General features: G+C 38.7%; 1 protein-coding gene across 3 annotated transcripts in view; it reads right to left on the reverse strand.

Moving 5' to 3' along the window:
- LOC147236596 (cGMP-dependent protein kinase 1) overlaps positions 1 to 17,728 on the reverse strand; it is a 79,781-nt gene that overhangs the window by 9,398 nt on the left and 52,655 nt on the right. For all 3 annotated transcript variants that reach the window (XM_086171312.1, XM_086171303.1, XM_086171319.1), the window contains 5 exons: positions 13,115 to 13,178; positions 9,769 to 9,846; positions 8,322 to 8,416; positions 2,024 to 2,089; positions 309 to 383 (listed from right to left, as the gene is read on the reverse strand). In XM_086171312.1, the coding sequence (XP_086027438.1) occupies positions 309 to 383; positions 2,024 to 2,089; positions 8,322 to 8,416; positions 9,769 to 9,846; positions 13,115 to 13,178 (378 nt within the window). The remainder of the gene's footprint in view (positions 1 to 308; positions 384 to 2,023; positions 2,090 to 8,321; positions 8,417 to 9,768; positions 9,847 to 13,114; positions 13,179 to 17,728) is intronic.

Below are 17,728 nucleotides of genomic sequence, written 5' to 3' on the forward strand. Positions count from 1 at the left end.
GACAATAAATAGAGCATAGTAATTCCTCCAGAAACAGAGGTGAAGGTAATTTGCCTCCCTCAATTATTACTCCAGTGTTTTCTTTTTTTTATGTCATTGCATCATTCATGCAGTATATTCTCTGAACACATTTTTATAGCATGTAGCTAATAAGTGAGACTGTTGTGGAACAAATTAATTGAAACTGAAATTTAATTAGTTAAATTATGTGTATAAAATATAGGGTGAAAAACAGATGTTGTATGTTTTCATTTGAGATAGTGACTGTTTATTGAATGAGACAGAACCAATAATGGTATTTTTCTTACTTGGCTTTCGCATCGGCATCCTCTTGGCCTTTATTTGACACATCCTCCAAGCCTCCTATCAGGTGTTTAAACGAACTGCAATCAATGAAGAACTTATGGTTAGTGCAGCAGTCAATGCAGTGTGCAAAATTAGAATCGGAAGCAAGTACAATATAAAACCACTGTCAGTCATTGTGAAATATTCATCAGTATTTTTTTAAAGAAGAATGAGGGCCAAGATATTATTGGGAAGACACAAGAAGGCTCAGCTTCTGTGAGGGGGAGTAAAAGACGCTATAGCAGGTAAATGCGAGGAAATTTTATAACCAAAGCACAGGCTCTCAATGAATAATAACGAATAATTAATAATTTATAATAATAGAGCACATGTTTTCCGCAGGGTGATGAAAAGACACTGTAACTTATACCAATAGTGCAACCATCTATGAATTCATTGTATCCAGTGTATCCATTGTAAATTAAGTTCCAATATGGATTGCTCCTTACTGGCTAAACTTTCTGAAGAACTTGCCAATATCACTGAGAGATTCACATAAAAACACCGACTATATTTTGGCTCATTTCTCTCTGAAGTATGGCAATTATGGAAAAAAGTGAAAACACCCTTTAAGAGCAAGTAACTGGGGAATCTTCCATGCAAGGACTATTAAGCTGTCACATACAAGGTACAATACAGCTGGTGCTGAGACCATTAAGCAGGTTTTTGAGCTCAGCTTACGTACTTTAAATGTTTGGCTGTTTATACACACAGGGTCATTAACTCCTTGCCACTTGTTTTTAAAGCATTTCATCCTGTATGTGTTACAGTCTGTATTTTCTCCATTTACTGGTCTGCAGCTTCTTAAGATTATGTTTCCAGTTAAGTTTCAGCATTTAAATTCAATTCACCACAAATGTGCAGAAAAGCAGAACACATATATGCATAATCACATAACATATAAGGTTTGTACTATTACAAACACCATGGGCTGGATCAGTCACAGACGTGCAAAACTACAGCTTTGTAGGCTGTGGTAACATTAACTCCTTGTATGAAAGGGATAGTGAAGGCTGTGGTAATCACCTGTGCGGCATGACTCATTTACTATCCCTTGCTAGATCTGAGGATGGCCCATTTGTGCCTGCCATGTTCCCTGAGGCCAGAGGAAGGCCCTGCGTAAGCTGATCTCATGTTCTCCCCATCCCTGTGCCCAGCTTATCTGTGCTTCTATTCTCATTGCCCGACTTAATGCGAGAGAAGCTTCGGAGATAAACTGTTTCCTTGGATAGTAATATGATTCTTGCTTTTTGAAAACAATATTACAGATTTGTGATTATTTTTGTTCCGACTGAATCTCTGAAAAGTCATTATAGCAAGGCTATTGTTATTTTCTAATGAACACGTATGAATAAATCTAAATTCTTTCCGATTTTTATTTCAGAGAGGGTGATACCATGTTCACCTAGTATCTTGTCAGTATGCCTTTTTTAATATCTGGAGAAAAAATCCTGACTTGAGCACTGTGCGTAATTAATTTAATTTTTCCATAAAATGTCCAATGAACTAGCCAATATGAGATGATTAAAAAGGAACTGAGTTTAGGTGAATTGAAAAGTTGTCAATGGTGCACAGTCATTAAGGCATTCTTGAACTTTTACATCTATAAAATAGATAATCACAGAAAAGACTAATATAAAGCATAGTAAATTGTGTTGCCACAATTGTGGATACTCACTCTCTATCAATGACAAGGCAGGTGACTGCTTCTGCTGCGATGACGTTGGCTGTCCTGATATCCTCTCTGGAAAAAAGATCACACAGTCTGATCTCATATAAATCAAAATAGACTTCACTATAAGTTCATGATCTCTACCAAATATAAGTATGTATATGTGCTGTGTTTGTGTGTGTGTATGTGTGTGTGTGTGTGTGTGTGTGTGTGTGTGTGTGTGTGTGTGTGTGTGTGTGTGTGTGTGTGTGTGTGTGTTGTGTGTATTCAATGGATAATTTCCATACAAGAAACATTTTCTATGTCCTTAACATGATTGACATTACACTTTATTAAATTTGACATCATCTCCATTCTCAGACACTTCTTCAGAAGAGTCACCCCAGTCACACGAATCCTCAGAGTCTGTGTCCCAAGAATCCATCCTTCAGTCTGGAAAAATCTTTGCATAGAATACTACGGTGATAAGCTGAACCAGCAGGCTATCCAGGGCAACGTTCCAGTAAAAGACCTGTCAGAAGTACAGTAAATCTCCAATCCAAATGGAGGAACAACCTTTGTAATATGGGCTATAAAATTACAAAAAGACAAGATATTCCTTGGATCAAATTCCATAGGCAGCTCACTTAATGCCCCATCTTTGTAAAAAAAAAAAAAAAAAAAAAAAGGTAAAAGCTGGATCAATCAATGCCAAACAAGGCTCTGTTGTAGACGTAATAGCAGTTGATTCAATTCAGTTAAATTTCTGCAATATCTGACTCTTCGACAAATCTGAAATCAGACAAACAAAACATTTCCATAATGCGAGGTGACAGTCCCCGCTCAGACTATGTCAACTCTGCCTTCTCTCTTCTAAGCGCATACAGGCTCAGCCTCCGTTCTCATGCACATGCACGTACAAGCTGGTTCACACTCACCACTTGACCACTTTGAAAAAGGTCACAGCTGGTGTGGTAACAACAAGTTTCGAAAGGTGAGGACTCCAGAGCAGAACATAGAAACAAGTGCTTCTTGGGGGCACAGGATATATTAACAGATGAGGTTTCAGGACCCAGCTTGCATGCCACATAGAGCATTTTATTTACTTCTGATAATCCACTTTCCCCAATAGAATGTTCGTAACTCTGGCAAACACATTGCCAGCTGCTCTTCTGCGTGTTCATTACAATGAAATCCACAGATGTAGTGATATCCTAATTGTATTGTGAACAAGGTTACTATACATAGCCATAACCATCTTATTTTCAAATTAACTAGCATAATCAGATAAGACAATACTTTATTAATCCCTATGAAGGAAATTTGAAAAATGTGTTTAGGATGGAATGAGGTACCTACTTTTTGTGTATTCTAATTTCAAATTCTTTCAGAGTAGGAAGCCTGCTAAGAATAATAATAAGAATAATTGTGTATGTTTTCAGGATCATGCCTCCCCTGCAAACTCAAGATTTCACTTTGCAACCCCTCACCTTCTTGTTCATGTAAATACCTTCAGTACAATAATCACTGTGACCCGGATATTATTTCACAACTGCATAGTCTTATTTTGAAGATGCATGTATGATGTTACAGAAACACACTATGTCCAATTGCTCACTCTGGTTCTTTTATTTATATTATACAAGATTGGTTACTGAATTACCTGTATAAGGTCCTTTGAAATATTGTATCAAATATCCTTGGAGCAAGTAAAAAGAGTGGATGTTTCTTAGTTATTTTTCTCTGAATATGTATGAGACGCCGATCAGGAGCAAGAACTTTAACTTTCGTTGTACATTTGAAAATGATAATAAAGATTTACCTTACCTTGCATTACGTTACATACATGATATTATTTTGATATCATTCTCACGACACTAATCAATGAAAAATTATTAGTTTTGTAAGATTTGTTAGATAGGAGAGAATAATTTTCAGTCTTGTTTCAGAAATTGGTTCTAATTTGTAATAGAGGAGGAGTTCTGATATGATCATTTTAATTTTGTTTATTCAAATATTAAAATGATTAGGGAGTTAACTTTCCTTGCTGCTGATGCATACATTCATATATTGCAAATCTGATGGAGGTGCAGAAATATTAATAATCTTCCATATTCTGAAGATACAAATAATAATGCTGAATTTCAATAAATGTTATATTGGTTGGTAGTAACAAAGATATTTTTTTTATATTATGAACACTAACAAATTAACATCTTAATATATTAGATACATGCTTTTTTTTCAATAAGAGCCATCCATATCTCGATCTTTACATGAGTTTACTTGTCTCATTAAAGTGTATGGAGAATTTGTCATTTACTCACCATGGTGACCTGAGACAAAAACACAACATGGTCTACATCTACATAGTGGTTACATAAGGATGAATGATACTTAAGAGTCCTCCAGGGTTTGATATTATAGAGCAGTTTGTTACACCTGTTCCCTGCTACTCTACTACAGCTGAGAAAATGGCATGATGTTGTATGTGGCCATACGTGTGGAACAATATCTGTCGGAGCGTTTAATTGGGGTTTGTTCTTGTTAATTATGTTGCAACATCAATGTATATTTATTGTACAGTAGTCAGACAGACTCACACAACCATATACACACTAAAAGCAGAAGCATTCTCTGTCTGGAATGTCATTTGGAGTTACACAGAAGGGGCCCTGCAGTGTTGATTGCTATTACAGGGTCGAAATAAACCTGGTAATTGGTCCATGATCTACTGTCCTGGGAAGGGGGTTACGAAAATAATGTTCACGCATGTAAGTTTAGACTGGGCCAGTAGGAGAGTGATTAGTCAGCGCTGTGGCAGAAAGTCATGGTAGAAAGGAGACTTTCAGAGACCTCTGTGCTGCATCAACACATCTCATATCATAAATGATACACTTTTGATAGAAGTATCATTGGCAAGGCTCTTCATTCCTCAGCACTACTTTCATCCCACTGTTTTAAGGGAGTAGAATTAAAATTATTTAATTAAAACAAATTTATGAAGAGCAGGCTGGCTTTGCAGTGTTACAGCAAATCATCTGGAGTACAATAAAAATAATGGATGTGACAGAAGGATAGGAAGCAATTTGTGTAACCAGTTTGCAAACTATTTATTCTGTGACTGTAGCTGCTTGGAGATCCATTGTAATTATAGAATGAATCTAACTAAATAGATCGTTTTCACATAAAAAAAAAAAAAAATGTTATAAAATATGGTACACTGTATAAAGACAATTAAAACAGCTTGTTTATCCAAGATCTTAGCGTCAGCTTTTGAACACCACTAACTGAACATGACAATATAACAGATTGAGGTTTAAGATTCATGGATATCGAGAAAGTTGGCTATTAAAGCTGTAGCTAGCTTTTGTTGGATCTTGATACTGCCTCTTACCAAGTCCCATGATAGAATATGGATGTGTGACAGAATAATCCTCTTGTTGATTTTCTTTCGATTAAAATATATATATATATATCCTATGTATACATTGACTGTGTATGTGTGTTTTGATGTCATTGGGTGTTAAAGAGACTAGATAAGGGCCAACAAGTGCCAACACGCAGGAATTTTGGGACCCAAGTCGCTGGACTGCAACCTAATATTTGTGTTTTAGGGTCTTAAGACATCAGACAAAACATCAAGGGCAAAAACAGACTTTAAGAAATAAAACAAATGCATAAAAAAGAATCATCAGTAGAAGTAAAGGGCATTTTGAATATCATGACAGACTAATGCAGCCTTTATAACTGTTAACCTACAATGCTGCAAATCCATTGGCAAGTTTTATTTGGTTTATTATTAACTATTTTTATTGTGTTCCATCCTATAGCAGTTTTTTTTTTTTGAACACCTAGTAATGTCAACACATCCTCTCTGAAGAATGGGATTAACCTTCAAAGAGTACTTTCTAGTGTGTTGTATATGGCAAACATGCACATGCAGTCTCTCACTGTGATTTCACTTGGGGCTGTTGTTGGTCTAAAAGTGGAACCATCACACTGACAGCAGACTTCTTTAACAAGCTCCTGTCTTCTGCTGGAGCGCATAATAAAGAATAGGTCAGGGTGCTCACTGTCTACACTGTTGATGGAGCTACACCTCACCTCTAAGCCCATACCTTGACAGGAGGAATGTGACATCGGATATGGTATTGGCTATATACAAACGACAGTTGGAACATATAGCTATTAGGATCAGACCCTACATTTTGCTGTTCATTCATGACAGCCTTTGGACAAAACATGTAACTTGATTTCTTATGCTTCATTAATCTGCATATACAAATCTCATCAGTGCTCAGACTCCCTCTCAACGAACCGTTAGGAAGCTGGCAGAAGATAAGTCTTTGATTTGTAAATATGTTGGTCTTACAGATCAAAGGCTGTGTCTCCAGACAGACAGAGCAACCTCTGAGTAGGGGCTATTGAGTTTCATACACTGGGACACACACACACAGTTAACTTCTAATTAAAAAGACAGGCTTACAGAAGAGCCCTCTGATCAAAAGCCTGATTTAAAGATGGCCGGCATCTCAATCATTTAAATTTGTGAGAGATGACCATCAAAGCACTGAATGAATAGGCCTCTGTCATGTGAAGACACTCCAAGACAAGGGGTACTTAATACAATATACAACAATTCCTACCATATGCTGAACAGAGGCACTCACTTTTGTTGAATGAAGATAAGCTATGGATCTCTTGATTAAACCCAATCTGTGTTCAAGGTGCATTAATGAGCCTTTCAAAATCATACACCTCTTAAAACTCTATTCTGGCAACCACAACCGTGTTGATTAAACACCAAATATCTATGATTTTACCTATATGTGTGCATGTACATTTTTTGTTTGAAGCAAATTTCAATAGCACTTACTTTTAAATTTCTGAATTTTGATGTGCTTGTTGTTACATTAGCACAGCTGCAGTATTTATTACAAATGAATGCTTTCTGTAAACGTCTCATTCATCACAAAGCAGGTTTTTATTTTTGATTAGTGTAACGGGATCTGATTTCTGCAGGGAGAACCTACTCCGCCTTCTGTCAAGACATGAAGCTTCACTCTGTTTCACATGCCTTGCACGCATTTTAATGCCCTGTCATCTTTCATACCTTATAGTCATTAGTTTTTAGCATATAGAACGTGTGCAACTATCTGCACTATCCTGGCTCTCGCTTTGACAAAACATCTAGCATCTAATTTGTTTGGTATACCAAACAAAAAATGTGTTATGTTTCCTGTGGATACTTATTTCCACGGTCAGCTTTCTTATCTTTGCATTTTAAGATGCTTGTCATTATCTCCTGAAGGGTGGCTGTTTAAGGCCAGCGTCCTGTTGATGGAGTTTTTGTACACTAGATGGCGACATCTGCATCTTTGTCTTTTTTTTTTTTTTTTTTTTTTTTTTTTTTTTCCGAATTTTAACAAGCATCCAGCCAGATGTGGGGGTCTGTGAGTCTTTGTTTTGGAACTTGACCCGTCTCATGCAAATGTTTAAAATTATTTGGTGTCCATAGGGGAAACCCGCCATTACATGCAAGAAATAACATTTAAATAAATAGCACTTAGAAATGGCAAAGACAATAGGACAATAGTTCTTTTATTGTTATCATAGATCATACAAGTGATTAGGAGTTGCATGCAGTCGCTTTGAATCCAGTTATCTTCCCAGGATAAACAATTTAATTACTATCAAAATCTGCTAGAATACATGTCCCACCACAGGCATCCAACGGCATGTAATGCTGGCCTCTAAATATTTCTTCATCTCCTTTCACATTGGCTGCAGGGCTAATAGCAACAGTTAAACTCACAATTTTAACACACTTCCTCTTATAATCCTCTATCAAGAATGAAACAAGATTGTTTGTGATTACTTTTAACACACCTTGAAGTAGTGATGCTGTGTAAAAATCATTATTTGCTGATTTTCGTTCTGCTTTGTGGGCTTTTTTTTGGGTCAACAGCGTGACAAAGAAGATGGAACAGCAATTCTATTTATATTACACCAACTAAGATGAAGTTATATAGCCAAACTCAATCGTTTGAATTGAAGTTTGATTTTTGTGGCAATTTTTTGGGGGCCAGATTTTTAAATGCAGCTTTGTTAAACATCATATTATCACGCACACTGAAAACCGTGAGTAGTGGAAAATAAGATTTAGATAAGAGGCAGAGAGTGATTGATGGCAAATCAATGCAAGAATAATGCAGGTTTTGAGAGAAAATTAGAGGCAGAGTGGGTGACATAGCTAGAAACAGAAACAGCAGGGGAACAGAAGCTTTAAATTCAAAGAGGCAAGATTATTAGAAAGTCTTACCCTTGCAGGGCTTTTTCTCCAAACCAGTCCCCCTTCCCAAGGCTACGCAGATAGACAGGCTCTCCACTGGGCAGGTCCTCCCTGGTCACGTTAACCTGATGCGATAGCACACACCCACACGGAGGATAGTTAAGAGTGACAGAGACAAAGAGGATGCACGAGTTAAAAGGAATGGGTTGACAGAGAGTGAGTAGTATGAAGATGTGTTAATTAAGGGAGACAGTTTGGCTCAAGAGAATTTAATACATTACATTTACACAACTTTTTAATCAGAAATAGGCAAGTAAATAATTTGTCTTGATGATTTGGTATTCACACTATCATGTACAGGGAAAGAGAATTGATGTGACAGTTTTCTATGTGCATGAGTGGTTTGTAACTACTAGGTGACAGCGCATCTCTGTATAAGATCTGGGAAGTGAAAGTGACCACTTCATTAGCCAGGTGACAAGGGAGTGACGTGGCTTTATTCACAGAAAAATTTGAGTGATACTTGATGGAGGAAGAAGTGAATACAGATATTATTTTGCCTGATTTGTGTCTTCATCCAGTTAAGTTTTTTTCCAGGTAGCAGAGTAGCCAACACTGCCACATTGTAATGCTTTCCACACCTGTGTGGCAGCATGATTATGCATGATGTAATACGATCTGATTGCTGTGGACAGATAAACACCTAAGTAGAGGAAGTAGAGAGTCTAGTGTCACTGTGCAGATACAGGTGTCAGTATGATGTAATTTGATGTGATGTCCAGATTACATATTATGCAGAGAGCATTAAGGTCAGGGATGTACAGTATACAGGTCTGGTTAATATCTGCACCTACGTATGAATAAAATCATATTGGCGTGTGACAGCAAAAGTTGGTTTTAGGTCAAGAGAGAAAAAAAAGAGACAATCTTCACCCTTTACCGTCTTTCATTTAATTTTCCCCTTTAGACATCTACTTGCCTCAGAGAATGTTATTATTGCCAAGTACACAATAACTACAATGAGAGGTACTAGAAACATGGACAGTGAAGCATGAAAGTTGATGCTGGAGCTCAATCAGAACCTTGAGAAAGAGCTGAGGCAGAATGAAGAGGAAGAATGAATAGAAACAGGAGGATAAACATGCAGGAACTTTAAACCATACCAAGAAAATGAACAGGGGCATGGTTGTACAACAGATGACGAAGTATGCCATCTTTGTTCGGTGGGAGAGCTGGTGTTGATGACAGAAAGGTGAAATGAAAGTGATTCCATTCTTCTTTCTAGTTGCTTCCACTACCAGTGTAAGGAATGATGAAAGAGGAAGAGCTTCTGTCTTTCCCATCTCAAAATGATTGATGCCACCTTCCACCTAAAAATACTAACACTTTGATTCAAGTACATCCACCCTTTTGCTATGTGTGACAGGATGCCCTCTTTTGTGATGTCACTGAAGATTATTTTGAAATGTCTTCTTACCTTTCCTTTACTGATTATGAAGAAGGTGTCTCCTCTCGCCCCCTGTCTGATGATGTACTCTCCATCTTCATAATGTGTCTGTCAAGGGGAGAACAGAAGGGGAGAAGAAACAAGAGAAGGGGACGGTAGAGGACAATATGGTGTGAGGAGAGCAGAGGAGAGGTGAAAAGAGAAGAGGAGAGGAGATGAGAGGAGAAACAGATGCAACAAGATGATATACAATTATTTTCTTGCTTTTTCATATAAGGAGCACAGTGTGGTGGCTGTCCAGGGTGTTTCTCTGCCTTCCGCCCACTATTTGCTTTGATGTGTGCTGCAACACTGAATATTAATAAACAAGTAAGTGATAAATAAATTAATGACAATACATCAAATCTCTTGGTCAGTTATGAAATTACAATTAATGAATCCTAAAGATCTGTCAATATATTTTCCATACCCAATAATTCAGAAAGTTCATTCAATATAACAGCTAACACTTGGACGCAGAAGAACACATTCACACCCAGAAACATATTTTTTCTTGAGAATAACCTCCAATAATTTCTTTCAAGAAAGGGTTTGAGTTAACAGAACATGCTATTTATTGCCTCTGTTGGGAAGTTTTGAGTTCTGTCAAGAAGTGTGTCAATATTTTTAGTTCTATCATCCATGGAATTTACACAGTGAAATACTCCAGGGTTATCCTATACCCAGGACAAGTCACATGTCAAATGTTTATTCAGTTTGAGTGATGAATGTATGATTCTTTTCTGAAATGTGTCACTTAAATGTTTAGAAGTTTTGGCAGCATGACCATGACTCTCACTATCAATCACTATCAAACAGCTAACATTTGCTGAATAGTTATAAATAATTCAAATGAATGTATTTTTTTTGTATTAATGTTGCTTCTGACTTTGTCATCCTAAGAAGCTAAATCCAGTATGTCTAAAAGTTTGACATTGCATTGTAAAGGATGCTTGGTGAAAGGTGTCTTTGTTGGATCAGTACTTCACCTCATGTCATCCATTCTGCTTTGCCCTGAGAGCACTGACCAGATTTGCTGGAATATGCCTGGCGTGCATTCGACTGATTTATGGATTCATTGACATCTGCAAGTCAGTTATTGGGCTTTGTTGTTGTTTTGCTTTCTTTAGTTGAACACCAACCTCACCAAATGGAAATGTCTACAGAAATAGTTTCTTTTAAACATCTTTGCAAAATCTCTTGTTTCCCCTGCAGACAAAATAATTAAAATAGCACTACCTATATTTTGCAGATTTCAACATAGTTGCATAAAATTGCATGATCTAACCAATCATGATTAGATGGGATACCAAATTTGTCTCCAAACAGGAGGAAAAGACAATTCATGGAGAGCATTGCGAGCTTGTGTCACCTCTGCATGTTTGAAGAAAAACTTGAAATGTGAGAATTTATGTCAAACACCCCAGAAATTCTATTTGACACTTTCAAATTCAGCCTCTTACACAGATTGGGCAAAGCATTCTGCTTCCTCCCACCAGTGTTCTTCCATACTTATGATTGAAAAAACTGCCCTTCAGTGTAAATGCTGTAATATATAAATAGTTACTGTATGCCACGGCAGTGTAGCACTAAAACCCCTGACTGTCTCATTATTTATGTTATTCTCTTTACAATTCCTTATATGGTACAAAGTGGTGCATGGGGGCTGTTTACTATATTGTATTTTATACACTTTCTACAGTCATACTACAAGTATGTCGCAAACTAATTTCTCTGTGGTCACAAAGAAAAGCTGGTGTTACAAGCCAATTAAGCTAATATGCTGAAGTGAGTGCTCGGGTCATTACTTCTATTGGCTTCTGTTTTTGTTTTCTTGACAGTTGGAAAAATGTTTCATAGATAATGCATTGATTTTCTGCCTTTTAAATCCAAATGACACTTTTATGTTAAACTAAGTACTTGGAAAAAAAAAAACAATACCAGAATCAATAACAAAAGATCACAATGACCAGGATAAAATATTTGTCAGGGTCATCACTTAAGAGTGAAACAGTACAGTCAATTCACAATTTAATTAACTAGAAAGTAAAATGTTTTTTTTTCCTCCTTGACATTTTTACTTTTTCCCTTAATACGGGCTGATAGTTCCACTGCAGGTCAATCACACACAAATGACTTGATCAGATACTTGGGTTCACAATGCAGAATTGAATGTCACTGAATTGTCACGTATTTTTGCTATTTGGTATCCCACTAGTAATGAAAGATAGCTCTTAAAGGACACACAGAGATCTACAATCTTCATCATCCAATAAAATAAATCTCTAAACGCAGCAGTGTACACCAACTGTCTTAATGTCAATGTGATGGCATAGCTAGATTGTGCTGGAGGAAACATCAAACAAGTTGTGTGCAGGTGGGTGGAACATTATATTCAGACACATCTCAAAGTACAAACATCAGCATGATATCTACACAGAGACATTCTGCAAACTGGTTCAAGGAAAATGCAGGTTAAAAATGGATTCAACATTTTGTAACCCATACTATGACATCTAAGACTCTTCACTTCACTGTATCTCCTCCTTTTCAGAAGACCATTGATTTCCTTTCATCTGCACATGAATGAGAATCAATCAAGCCACGTAAACATTCAGTTTTAGAAATCTGAATCAATTAGCACTGAAATGGCACCATTGCAATCTAATTATTGTAACTGGGGGTAAACATTACTTGAACAGATTACAAGGAAATATGTTGAGAGCTCTAATCTTTGTAAATAAATGGAAATAACAGAAGTCATTGAGAAAATTGGCAGGAAATAAAAATGGGAATTGAGAGTAAGGTGCTGGATGTAGGCTATATTGCCACAGTACAATTAAAATGCATGTTACCCTTCTGCATGAGGTAAAATGGATTATGAATTCCTGACTTGACTGGATGTTGGAAATTGCATCAGGCAGCCATATACTGAATTTCCTTAACAGGTTAATACTTTTTTTCTTGGCCTGACTTTTTCATCACAACTGTCACAAATTGACTGTTGATTTGTGAATTATAGTTTGCTGTAAATAACAGTAAGATTCAAAAGCGTGAATCTTCTTATTCACCTAAGCACTCTATACAGTATGTATATTGACTTCAAGTGAAGCCAGATTGGATTGGGGAGGATGACACAGAGATCCTTTCTCTACACTCTATTATGCTGTTTACTATCAAACATCCAATTGTCTTCACTTGATCTACATGTATATATTCCATTCTCTGAGCAGAAAAAAAGTAATTTATGAGAGAGCGTTAAGATGTGTGTGGTATGACGGAGCATGATTCTCTCACAAAGCAGCAGATTTCACAGTCTTTTGAATAAGCCACTTACCTCCTCAAGGACATCCGCAAGCTTGCTCAGAATATCTTCTTGTAGGCTGTGAAATGTAGGAACGCTGCAAGAAGGAAAGGTGATATTAGAGGGAAGGAAAGGGAGGTTCACTTATATGTATATTATTTTATTGTATCTTTTTAATTGCCCCATACTTATGATGAAGAAAGTGAAAGTTATAAGTTGCTACTGGCCAGACTATGAGGGACTCAAGACAATCAATACTATGCTAAGGGTGTTATGTTGTCTTGTTACATGCATATTTCAGTATAAACCGGACCCAGTGTCAAGTTTCACAGCTGGGTATTACCTCATAAGCTGGAACACACTGAGGCGGTAATGTTTGCTCTGTTGGCTTCCTGGCAGCCTTTTTGAATGTTGTATGCATGTTATCAAGCCTACTAAATAAAACTGACCCAATGTTTATCAAGGGGGAACAAAGGCCTTATCTTTCCATAGCATCACCCTCTCTTTTTCTCCATATGACTCTCCCCTCTCATTTTCCATGCTTTATTACAGTAATCTGAACCATCTCATCTCAGCCCCCAACCCAGGCCCTTGCCACTGATGATCCTTGTTTGTTGCTTCCTCAACTAAGGCCAGAGCTAACCAGCTCAGTACAGAGTGGATGATTCTGCTTTACATGAATCATGCAGAGGTTAAATCCCTTGAGCTGTGAAGCTGGCGACACAAACAAAGGGACACTGTTAAGTGAATTTATGGTTCCTTATCTTCATTGTGTTACAGCCATAATTAGTCATGCAAAAGCTGCTGGGAAAATGTATCACTTGGGCTTTCTTATCATTACAAACATTCTAAAAACAACTAAAACTACAACATCTTTGATAAGAAGGTCTGATGAATGATGTCTGTGTGTGGTGAACTATAATGCAGGCGGGCATCTGTTTTTTTTTTTATTCTTTGCCTTATGGCTATTTGTTATTATCTTAAAGGAAGGAAGGAAGTGTTATCTAAAAGGAAGGAGAGAGGGAGAGTTGAATGATAGCTCACCAGCCTCACTTATATCAATCCACTGTCTTACACATATAAACCTATCACTCTCAATGGTGAATAGTACTGAAAGGAAGCACACTGTAGCAACAAAGTGGGAAAATATTTGTCAGGGTCATTCCTTGTTTTGTATTGAAACTGCTAAGAGATGTTCATTATTTGATACACTGTAGAATATTTAATTAAAAATAAAAGGTTTTTTATATTAGAATTTAACTTATGAAAGAATTTATTTCGTAAATCAAATATCAGTGCACATGATATGTGTGTAAAGGTAAGATTAGGTAGTCAGTGTTTTTATTTTATTGCTAGTTTTATATAAAAGGAGTGAAGGAAGTGTTATCTAAAAGGAAGCGGACAGAATCTAGCAAATTTCCCCCACTTTACATAAATCAGTTTACTGTCCGACACCATTTTTTTTAGACCTAGGTGGTGTTGGTGAGGTCATTGGGTACCATTCTTGAGGCACCTACTATTTGATTTAAAATACAGACTTCCATATTTGTTTCTGCAATGCAGTCTGTTCAAGCAAACGTATAAAATGAAATGTGATTATGACTTAGAAGTTCATCCTCCTTCCACAACTTAAGTGATTGTATTTCCTCTTGTAATGCACTGATTTGTGTGTGTGTCTGTGTCAGATTTCCCATTCACAGACTCATTTAAAAACACACTGCAAGCGTGAACTGAGCAATGCATATATGATATTAAATATCAAGTTCTTTGCTGAATTGTTATCTAAGAGCAGCCGAGAACTACCATATTGTGCTCACTTTTATAATGAAGTGATTTCTTTTTCATCCAATTCTCATGAAAGTATCATGAGGCCAAAATGAAGGTTTAAAGACTTCTTACTGTCCAAATATTATCAGAGCTGATCCCAAATGGAGTCCCACCTTGAACCTCTCTGTTACCCTCACAGCTCACAGCACCACTGTCTCACCACACCACTGTCTCAGCATACATGTCCTGTACCAGTCTAACATACTTCTCTGCCACTCCAGACTTCCTCATACAATGCCAGAGCTCCTATCTTGGCACCATGTCATGTGCTTTTTCTAGGTCTACAAAAATACAATGCAGCTCCCTCTGGCCTTCTCTGTATTTCTCTATTAGCATTCTCAAAGCAAATACTTAATCTGTAGCACTCATTCTAGGCATGAAACCATACTGCTGTTCACAAATGCTGATTTCTGCGCTCAGTCTAGTTTCCACTATTCTTTCCCATAACTTCATTGTATGGCTCATCAACTTTATCCCTCTATAGTTGCCGCAATTCTGTAATCCCCCTTATTCTTAAAAATAGGCACCATCACACTTCGTCTCCATTCTTCAGGCATCTTCTCACTCTCTAAGATCTTGTGGAATGATCGAGTCAGAAACTCTACCACTACCTCTCCCAGACACTTCCAGACCTTCACAGGTATATCATCAGGACCAACTGCTTTTCCACTCTTCATCCTCTTCAATACCTTCCTCACTTCACTTTTACAAATCTCTGCTTCTTAGTGGTCTACAATGGTCACCTCTTCTACCCTGCCTCTCTTTCATTTTCCACATTCGTCAGCTCTTCAAAGTACTCTTTCCATCTTCCCATCATTCTTCTTGCATCTGTCAATACATTTCCCTCTCTATCCTTTATCACCCGGGCCTGCTATACAAAAATTCGGGTATGGGAAGAGTTCGGGGAGACCATGGAGAACGACTTCTGGTGGATATCAAAGAGATTCTGGTCCATCATGCGGTGGCTCAGGTGGGGAAAGCAGTTCTCTGTCAACATTGTGTACAGTGGGAGGGCGTGCAGGTGACCTCAACTTGAGACGTTGTAGATCGGTGGCAGAAATACTTCTGACCCCAATGAAATGCCTGAGCCAGCAGAGCCGGGGGACTTTGGAGCAGACACACCTTTTTCCAGGGCTGAAGTTGCTGAAGCAGTCTAAAAGGATCTTCAATAGTTGCGATCCACGGATGGATGAGATCTGCACGCGGTTCCCCAAGGCTCTGGATACTGTGGGGCTGTCCTGGCTGACACGCCTCTGCTGCATTGTGTGGATGTCGGGGACAGTGCCGCTGGACTGGCAGACTGAGATGGTGAAAAGGGGGATTGGAGGGTATGCTCCAACTACCTGGTAAGGACTATTCAGCGGTCCGTCAGGTCGTTGAACTTCGGAGCCAGGAGGAGCAGTGTGGTTTTTGCCCTGGCCGTGGAACAGTGGACCAGCTCTATACCCTCGGCAGGGTCCTCGAGGGAGTGTGGGAGTTTGTCCCACCAGTCGACATGTGTTTTGTGGAACTGGAGAAGGCATTCAACCGTGTCCTGCGGGCAATCCTGTATGAGGTGCTCCAGGAGTATGGGGTACCGAACCCCATTAGTTGACCTATTTGTTCCCTGTATGATTTGTGTCGGAGCTTGGTCACGTTGCAGGTTGTAAGTCAGATCTGTTTCTGGTAAGAGTTGGACTCCGCCAACGCTGCCCTTTGTCACCGAATCTGTTCATAACTTTTGTGGACAGAATTTCTAGCTGCAGCCAGGGCATCGGGGGGATCTCTGCTTTTTATAGACAATGTGGTTCTGTTGGCTTCATCAGGCCATGATCTCTAGCTCTCAGTGGAGCGGTTCACAGCCGAGTGCTAAGCGGCTGGGATGAGGATCAGCACCTCCATATCCAAGACCATGGTTCTCAAACGGAAATAGGTGGAATGTCCACTCCTGATCGAGGAAGAGGTCCTGCTCCACGTGGAGGAGTTCAAGTATCACGGGTCTAGTTCACGAGTGAGGGAAGAATCGAACGGGAGATTGACAGGCAGATTGGTGCGGCACCTGTAGTGATGTGGACTCTGTACCGGTCCATCGCGGTGAAAAAGAAGCTGCGCCAGAAGGCGAAGCTCTCAATTTACCGGTCACTATAAGTTCCCACGAATTGTAGGTAGTGACCGATAGAACAAGATTGCAGATACAAGCAGCTGAAATGAGTTTTCTCTCAGGTTGGCTGGACTCTCCCTTAGAGATAGTGTGAGAAGTTTGGTCGGAGGAACTCAGAGTAGAGCCGCTGCTCCTTGCATTGCAGAGCAGAGCAGAGCAGAGCAGAGCAGAGTCAGATGAGGCTAGAGCATCTGGTCAGGATGCCTCCTGGACGCCTCTCAGGGGAGGTATTCCAGGCATGTCCATCTGGGAAGAGATCATGGGGAAGACTAAGGACATGCTGGAGAGAGACTATGTCTCCAGGCTGGCCTGGAAACGCCTTGGGGTCCCCCCAGAGGAGCTGGACAATGTGGCCAGGGGAGAGGGAGGTCTGGGCCTCACTGCTCTGGCTGCTGACCTGACTGCGGATAATCAGGGGAAGAGGGATGTATGGATGGAATTGCATTACACGTTCTGTAGATTTCACATTATATCGTGCTGGGAAAGTCAAATCCTACTGCCTTCATTGTAGCTGAAACCATTAAAAACTAGTTTCCTATTTGCTGCTTCCATCCATCCATCCTCTCGACTAAAACACCTCTGTCAAACAGTGACAGACTGATCTTGATAGCACTGACTCATGAGGTTTTGTCTGGGAGTGAACCTACACAAAGTGTGTCCTTCCATGATAATAAATGGTA

Source organism: Fistularia commersonii, chromosome 2 (genome assembly GCF_037954325.1).
Source record: "Fistularia commersonii isolate RoL2024-O1a breed Wild chromosome 2, RoL_Fcom_v1.0, whole genome shotgun sequence".
In the NCBI taxonomy this organism is placed as follows: Eukaryota; Metazoa; Chordata; class Actinopteri; order Syngnathiformes; family Fistulariidae; genus Fistularia; species Fistularia commersonii.